The sequence below is a fragment of the Aptenodytes forsteri genome, unplaced genomic scaffold, assembly GCF_000699145.1.
Source record: "Aptenodytes forsteri isolate BGI_AS27 unplaced genomic scaffold, ASM69914v1 Scaffold207, whole genome shotgun sequence".
In the NCBI taxonomy this organism is placed as follows: Eukaryota; Metazoa; Chordata; class Aves; order Sphenisciformes; family Spheniscidae; genus Aptenodytes; species Aptenodytes forsteri.
The window spans coordinates 624,585-633,534 of record NW_008794836.1 but is presented as its reverse complement, the minus strand read 5'-3'; the positions used below and the strand labels follow the sequence as shown (position 1 = coordinate 633,534).

Here is an 8,950-nt window from a genome sequence, read left to right as displayed (position 1 = left end):
CCCCTTGCTTCCATCAGCCCCTAAGCGGGGTTTTCCCCCTTCCCCAGACACTCGAGAGTAAAGTTGGGGGAAACGTGGGCGTTTGGAAGTCAAAAGTGGAACGGCGATAGCTGGGTCCCGCCGCCCGTTAGCGGGGCGGGTGATGGCAGAGGGAGCAATCTCCGCTGCGGCTGCAGGGGGCCCTCAGAGGAAGGACGCAGGGGTGGGCGACCCGGGGCTGCAGCTGCTGTAGCCCAAGTTATCGCTGCTCCCAGGGACTCTGCGCTTTAACGCCCAGCGCTGAGCCGTTCCCCCCGCAGCACTACACGTTACAACAGATACTCGGCAAACGTGCGCTTACCTGCCTCGGTGTCATCGCGATTGATCCATCTTCCCCATAGCCTCCAACGAGGCAGCCTCTTGAGCTGGCAGATATTAGTTCTGGCAGTTTGCTAAAGAAGCTTTTCAGCGTATAACAAATAGCAGCAATAACGATTTCCTACAGATGCTTTCTTCCCTTTACAGGAGAAGAAAGCAAGTACTGTGTTTCCTGTACATCACCTGTGCGCGGTGCACAGCAGATCAGCAAATCCAAGATACAGCACTGCTGTCATTTCTGTACGTGCTGTAGGAAGAGATCAGTTCTCTTTGGCTCTGTGTTGTGTTATTGGCAAGGCAGCACAGAATAACAGTCCAGCATTGGTTTAATGCTCTTGAAAGTCCTTGTTTTTCACTGAAGCACTGCTTGTTTTGAAACAGGTGGAATGGCATCCCACTCTTTTAGATGTACCCGCTCAGACTAAGTTTGATTACGTGGTGACTGACCTAAATGGAGGACCTCGACCTCCCTCACGCTATGAGGAGCAATACAAAAAGACCACATTCAAGGTGAGGCTGTCTTTCACGGTGGTTTCGTGTTCTCTCTGTAAACTTGTTTATTTCCATATTCCACTGGAGACCCTTCCTTTTCTTTGCACTTAGGGTGGTGCAATTGCAGGACAGCTGACAACAGTAGGGATGCAGCAGATGTTTGCCCTGGGGGAAAGGCTGAGGAGAAGCTATGTGGAAGAAGCCAACTTTCTCTCACCAACATTTAAGCCTGCTGAGGTTTTGTGAGTCTCTTGGTTCCCTCCTGGACCTTCCCTTGCTTCCTCCATCCCAACGACTAGCCCCGTGCTAGGGAAACTTTCTGACCAGCATACCCTTTTCCACCCTATAGCCGACTGGCTGGCCCCTGGGCCTTCATCTTTGCTCAGCCTGCAGAGCCCGATACTAGAACTCACTTGTGACACAAAGCATCCAATTCCCCCGCAGTCCTGGGAGTGATGCCAGGGACAGATTCATCTCACCTAGGTTTAGCCATTGACAGTGGTATTATGCGCCTTTATGGTGAGTGAAGAGAAACAGGCATTTCTGGAGCACAGTTTAACTCACTGTAGATTAAATAGCTAAAGTTCAGTGAGATGAAGCACACCCCTGCTGCTCACATCAGTAATGCTGGGAGTGCCTGGTTTAGGATGAGAGAAAAATTACACCAGAGAAGTGCCAAATTGTTATCTATCTCCACTGCCTCTGAAGGGAAGTTAAAGGGCAATTCAGATATAGGTGTCTATTTAAGATATAGCGCCTCGCTGTAGCGAGGCAAGATGAATCCCACCACAGGTTTCCAAAGCCACAGTGAAAGCAGAACCCTCAGTTCTAGCAAGTCCTCCCCAGCTGCAGCCGCGTCCATGTGAAGGAGAAAGTGCTACTTCACGAACTGCTTTCTCTCTTTCAGCATCCGTTCCACTAATATTTTCCGGAATCTGGAGTCCACACGGTGCCTGCTAGCTGGACTGTACCAACAGCAGAAAGAAGGTTGGGGAGGCTTCTGACCGGTGCCTTTCCTTTCTCAGTCTTCCCTAGATGCACACACTTCACATATCCCAACTCTCTCTGGCTCCTGGTTGTTACTTCTTCCCTGGTTCTTTGCGCCTCTTCCCTGTACTCTCCTGGTTCTTCATGTTCTTTATCAACTTGTCACTTGCTCCCTCTCTTCGTGTAGCTTTCTGCTGGTGCTCAGCTTGGATCTGTTGCCATGAATGCTGCAATTTTAGACCTACTGAGGAGGTTAGCATTAACCCGCTTCAGAATCAAGAGGGCAAAAAGTTCCAGGTCCAATGTTCACGAGATCCACATCTAAAAAAAGTTTCTCACAGAAACACAAGTACATCAGCCAAGAAATACGCTCTGGGTTTTGAAGATCTCGCCTCTGCTCCCTCCGTATTCAGTTCCAGGAACAAATAGTAGAAGTGACTTGCCAGGGCTCCTTACACCTCATGACACAGAAACTAATTTTTGGCACATACAAAATTACAAAAACCACAAATTCAAAAAGTAAGACAAAAAAAAAAAAAAAAAAAAATGAACATACAACTAGAAAGCTTTACAAGGTGCACAGCAGATATCCCTGTGGAATTAAATGCTGTGTGCACAGAAACAAGCACAGTGGCTTGTGTTGCAGGTGATAGCTCAGGGGGAATTGCTAGTTGACAACAATGAACTTGAGCACAAAGGCTGTGGGAGTGATTAAAGCAGTCTAAGGACATGCAGATGCACTAGTGATTACAGAAGCTTCCTCCTCATTCCACAGGATCTGTTGTCATTGTCACTGATGAAGCAAGCTCTGAAATCCTCTACCCCAATTACCACAACTGCCAGCGCCTGAAATGCTTGAGCAGGTAATTGCCAGCCGTACCTCCCGATATGATTTCACTGCTGTTTCATTTCAGCAGTAGTAATTTAAAACTGCACATTTTCTTCCCATTTCCCAATTTCTTCCCCTGCCACTTACTATTCTTTGGGAATGGTTAGCTAGTTGTATAAAATACTCGGTGAGCGGAGTCATATACCAAGCAGTGACACCAGAAGAAAAGAAAATATAGACACTTTTTCTTGAAAGACCAATTTAATTTAGTCTGTGTCTAGCAAACACTCATTACTAGCTAATGTACAGCTATTCTGTGGCATTGCTGCAGGGCAGAATTAATGTCATCTACATCCCTTAACAAGCCTTTCCAGTGTGAACATATTGGGCCTCCTTTTTATATTCAGCTTCTGGTTTGGTTGGGGGTTATTACAACATTCCTGTCACATTTATACCTTGAAGAAACTGAAATATACTCAGCCTTGACACATTTAACAATGACTAATGAAGTAAAATAAGGAACATCCTACATACAAAGAACACTCATGTTTGCAGAGTCAAGTACTCTAAATGCCTGTGCCAGGTTGGGCATGGGGTGGAAACACAAGAGAGGCAAATGTATTACAGTTTGGTTGGATTATACATTAGCATATTTTTGTCCAAAATTCAAGAGTTGTCAGAATTCACTTGCAAAAGCTCATTATATAATGCTTGACTCTGCAGGCAAAGGATCGTTCTTAACAGTGGTGAGGTCACAGCCCACAGAAGCAAGCAGTACACTCAGCCTCCTCTGTACATTCAGCCTCCTCTAGTAACGTCAGCTGTCCAAAAAGGGAGTAAACTGCAAGCTCTTCCGCTCCCTCCCCCCAGCCCACCAACTGAGCACATTTTGTGACCACGTCAAGGTGGATTTTTTAAGCTACAGTAAGAAGCACTGCCTCAGCTTACAGGCTACCTATGCCAGAACTCCTAGCACATTCGATTTCAAACAGAAACTAGAGCTCTTAGTAAAAAAATAAAAAGCAGACTTAAACTTTTCCCACCTCCTCCCCAGCAGATCAGAGTCAGAGAAAACAAAACCTATGCAACATATTTTGCTTGAAGTACGTAGCATGGATATTCTCAGCTAAACTTTTAAAAATAAAACAGTGTAAAGAGGCAAATGGCTTCTAACAAAGTGAGAGGTGAATTTAAGCTACAAGTGAGTAGGTGTTTCCCTTTTCCCACACCATACAGCAATCAGTTCAAAGCTTCTACCCTTTCTTCTTTCATGAGGCAGTTAAAGGCTACTCCCTGAAGACACAGACTTATACTGCTCCAGTATGACCAGATCTGTTAACTGATACACAGCCCTTGCTTATGGGAACCACTTCTGAGGTGTTCACATTTCATCTTAATTTTTTTCCCCCACCTCTGCAAGAGCAGATAGCCAGCTCCGATCCTTGACGTCTAGACACAGTGTCTGTCTGCTTTGCAACTTAGACTCGCAAAATCAGGAATCCCTCAGTATCCTGTGGTGCTTCTCTTCTACCCCTCACTGATGTGAGACAACTCCACTGGGCTGGGGTCACAAAAAAACCCCGAAAAAATAGGAAGTCTGATGTGTGAGAAGTTTTTCTTTTGTTTTCTTAATTCCCTGACAGGCATAAGTTGAAGGATGCTCTGCAACAGCCAGGTGTCTCTGATGACTTGAAAACAATTAAGGAGAAGATGGGTATTGATGGTGATAAGCCTGTGGATTTTTTTCTCCTCCTTGATAACGTTCTTGCTGAGCAGGTGAGCTGAGCAGTTCTGTGCACTGTCACAGAAAGAAACATCCCTTTACCATGCATATGTACGAAACCATGGAGTGCCAAGACCTGCTGACACCAGTGGGTACCCCAGTACCTTTCTGTGCAATCCAGAAAGTTTATAGAAATAGCATGGCCTTTTTAAAAAGCAAGATGTGGAGTCAGCCTTGCTCTAGCATAGATGAAGACTCACCTCCAGTATTTGTGTTCTTACCTTGAAATCCAGCATCTCTTTCAAGTGTAATGAAGTAGACCTAAGAGAACAGTTGGGCCTTGCTTACCCCATTACAAAGTGCTTTCCCTTTTTTAGCAGTCAGCACCTAAGAGTCATCTTAATCCTGGTTCCAGCATCCTACCTGTGAGCCAGATTGCTTTGGCTACTGGAAGGGAGCTAGGCATATTTGTATCCCCCTTAGTACCTCTTTTTTGCTGGCGCTAATGGTAATTGGCATGGCTGTTGGTTGAATAGCTCAAGGCGTTACAGTCCCTTCACATAGAAATGTATCCTCAAGAACAAACATCCATCCTTTTGGTACATGGAGCAAGTCTGTATGTTTAAAACCATCCTAGAACTCCTCACATGAATACTGTAGTACAAATGCTGTGACATGAACAGCTGTTTTCTGCGGGCAGTCATCCATGTGTCTTCAGGCTGGGTTCAGAAAGGGTCAAACCCTATTGTTACGCTACATCTTCTCCTTCCAGGTTCACAATTTGCCAAGCTGCCCTGTGCTGAAGAACTTTCAGCAGACAGTTGAGCGTCGATCTGTTGACTCGCTGCTTTTCCTTCTGGAAGACGGTTCAAGGTAATTGCTTGTATCCCTGCCTCCAGCCTTAGGGGTTGCCTTAGGCTTACCCAGGGTGGATGAGCTACACCAGCTTACTGTGGCAGACAGAAGTCCTTTCTGATCTGCCGCATTCCCCCCACCAGAGGCTACTGCCCCCTCATGAGATTCATGCCTCAGCCATCTCAGTGTAAAGTTCAGTGCCTTGAGTCAGGAACATGAGCTAGGAAAAAGGAGTCCACACTGAGGAGGCCAAGATGTGGGCTTACGTCCTGTTTTGCTGACAGTTGTGGAGAGAGTAGTCTCCGAGGAACAGTAGTAAGCCACTGAGGTAGGCAGTGAATGCCTCAGTTGCCACGGTTGTTTAAGTGAACCTGTGTGAAAGGCAAAAGCAGAAGAGAGTAGGAGGTGCTTCCAGCCTGAGCACTAAGGCTGCACAGGCAAGGCTGCCCTTGCAGATGCACAACTACAGTCTGAATTCCAACCTGGGAAGTTTATCCCAGGGATAGCACCTGCACAGCTGGGCTGAGAAGCGTTGGTGCTGGTGAAAAAGGTGATGCCAGGCCCTGCACACATGTAACTACTTGCAAAAGAATCTGCTGCTACATGCAGTTAATTACCTCCTCCGCAGTTGTTTGTAAAGGTGGCTGAGTTGCTAGCCTAGCAGCTGTTTTCCTTTCAGATTCATTCGCAGCTGCCATATTCACTAGCTCTTCTCAGGTGGTGGTACAGGACTGCCTTCTCTGTTAGGGCAGTTGCCCTTAGCCTTTTCTTTAACTTGCATTAGAGATCTCGGGTACTGAAAAACTGATTTCCCCCACTCCCACAACACCTGGGAGAGTCACACTCACACTCATCCTCCATTTCCACTGACTTATTCATTAGGTAGAGGGATGTTTCTTCACACCAGAAGTTGCCTAAAGATCTCCCCTTTGTTCAATACAAGGATAAAAACTAATTTTTAAATATAGCCGCCACCTTCTTGAATTCTGCCCCTCCCCCTCCCGCCAAAGACCCCAACCACTTCAGCTGCTGTTTTGCAGTCATCTGCAGTCATCTTCCCTAGCTGAAAACCATGCATCCAAAAATCACAAGTAGGGAAACAAAATAGCAAAGAGAACATCAAGGAGCTTCTAGATTCCCCTTTATGTGGGCCACACCTCATGAGACTGCTTGTTAACACCTCTCCCTCCCCTCCCAGTCTGCAATCACATTAGAATCTCTGCAGTGACTATGCAACTGCTGAAATAAAAAGTAACCATAGGAATTGCATTTAATAGTTCTTAGCTACACTCAATACATGTTATCAATTTGTAAGAGAAAAGCAGGTTCCCAGGTGTTCGTTTGAAATTATTTAATGTGAAAGTTTAAAAACCAGTAGATTTATGTCTGCTTCTTTTATAGAGAAGTTCTTCAGATGAGCGTTGGTCTCCTTTTCTATACCTTACAGAAGAACATTACAGAAGCAGTAGATCCCTCATCTCCAGCTGAAAAGGCCAGGTACAGGGCAGATCTCTTCCTCTAATCGTTATAAATTCTGACTTGCTGTCAGTATGAAAAGCTGGTTCAGAAAGATGTTGAATGTGTGGGGTAAAGACGATGAGTGCTCATCTGCTAGAAAAAGCATGTGTGCAACTGGCTATCCATGAAGGAACACAGCTAACGTTTTAGGTTTGGGGCTTTTTTTTTCCTTCCCTTTTTTATCAGAAAGCTCATTCTCTATGCTTCTCATGACATTACCCTTATTCTTCTCCTGGTGGCACTGGGCACCTTTGATGGCAAGTGGCCACCTTATGCTGCAGATGTGACCCTGGAACTGTATCAGCACCGGCAGTCCAAAGAATGGTTTGTTCGCCTGTCTTATCATGGAGAGGTAAGATCGCAGGGGAATTCCCTTGTACAAATCTTGGGCTTTTGGTTTTGCCATGCATGCGTGTAAAGCTGTGAAACAAGGCTTGCTCCGAGCATGCTGTCAAGCCAGATAACAGAGTAAGACACCTACAGCAAATCCATGGTAGCCAAGATATCTTTTCTGTTGAGCTGGCTATTATCTAGTGCGAGTTTAGGCAAAGACTTTGAACCTCTGCCTCTCTGTCTTTGCCTCGACTAGCATATTTCCCTGCTGCAGAACGCATCAGTATCAGCAAAAAAGGGCTTTGGCAACGCACTAGATCTGTGATTTTGTCTCTTTGCCTTTGCAGGAGCAAGTGGTGAAAGGATGTAGAGCAGGTCTCTGCCCACTCGAAGAATTTCTAGAAGTTCTTTCACAGTACTCAGTCAGTCCAGAGGAGTACAATAACCTGTGCTCTCAGGTGGAAGAAAATCAGCAAACTGACTTATGATTAAGTTGTCTTAAATTAAAATTAGTTTATTGTCACAGTCTTTGACTATTTTTCTTTATATTCCTGCCAGCCTTCCCTATTCTAAAGGTATTTTAGATGAGGGGACTTTTTCCTACCAGACACAGGGTGGCACAGTGTCACTTTTCACTGTTAGCAGCAAGACGAAAGAAGCCGTGTAACGGAATGGCTGGAGTTCACTTCTGAGGTAGCCACACAAAAGCACAGAGAGGCTGAAAACAGCAAGAGAGAGAACAGACCTTTTTAAATTGCCCTGCTGCTTGAGGAATATGAGAGAAAACATACCTGTTCCTCATATGCTGGGACTGTGGGATGAAACCCTTGCTCTGTACTACTAGACTTGAGAGCTTTGACATAACGATTGCTTTTATGTATGGCGAACTGCAGAAGCCACTGTGCCTTTCCCTTTCTTTTGTCATGTTGGAGGGTTGTTCTGCAGACAGATGAACCTCCCAAATTGCGTGGCATTTAGCTACCCCATCTTCTTGAGGGCATTTTTGTGCACACAAAACCTCTCCAAAGGGACAGAAGGCCTCCAGACCTCTTCCCTGCACTCCTGTAGTTATAGGAGTTCTGCTGCATACATGCAAAAGAACCACAGCGGGCCAAGTACAAGAACTCTTGGTGAACTCTGCTTAATATGCTTTAAATAAGGAAGTCTGGGGAGCTGCTATCGACTTCAGCTGTGAGCAGCATTGCATCTATTTTGCACTTGCTGAAGCAGGAATACACCAGCATAGCCAACAGAAGTACTTGTAGCTGAGATGATGACACTTTTTCTGGTAAGACAGTACTAAGGATCACAATGTTGCCAAAATCCCCATTTTTCAATCAGTAAATAAAACTTGGATCCTGACCTACTTTCTTTGGGATATATAAAGGCTGAAATAGGGGGACCACTTATTAAAATGGCCCTGCAGTTTTGGTTCTGCGTTACGCCTTCTAACTTAGCAAAAACAGACTGCAGTGATGTTAATGTAAGTCATTGACAGATATGTGACTGGCGGCACTACAGTACCTTCTCCCTGAGAAGCGTGGGCTGGATTTACCTCTACTCTTTCATTAGCCTGCCCCCACCACAATTACATGTTGACAGCACGCACAGTGAACAGAATAATTTGAATACTAAATACATTGCTGGAGGTCTCACTGAACTGCTATTAGAAGCTGTCAAAAAAGCAAACAAAACATTGGCATAAGCAATCCGAGAGGTTCCTGGAATGCGTCGATGATAGCTTCCTTCTCCAAGTGACAGAGGTGCCAATGAGGAGAGGTGCTACGCTGGACCTTGTTCTCACCAACAAGGAGGGACTGGTGGGGAATGTGAAGCTCAAGGGCAGCCTGGGCTGC

At 45.5% G+C, this 8,950-nt stretch overlaps 1 protein-coding gene across 1 annotated transcript; it reads left to right on the top strand.

Moving 5' to 3' along the window:
- Nucleotides 1-710: 710 nt before the first annotated feature.
- ACP6 (acid phosphatase 6, lysophosphatidic) lies at nt 711-7,617 on the top strand. The gene is made up of 9 exons (XM_009274481.2): nt 711-867; nt 961-1,091; nt 1,757-1,836; nt 2,612-2,699; nt 4,309-4,441; nt 5,161-5,261; nt 6,645-6,740; nt 6,948-7,113; nt 7,442-7,617. The coding sequence occupies exons 2-9, from the start codon at nt 997-999 to the stop codon at nt 7,580-7,582; spliced, it is 900 nt and encodes a 299-aa protein (XP_009272756.2). The 5' UTR covers nt 711-867; nt 961-996; the 3' UTR covers nt 7,583-7,617.
- The last annotated feature ends 1,333 nt before the right edge of the window (nt 7,618-8,950 follow it).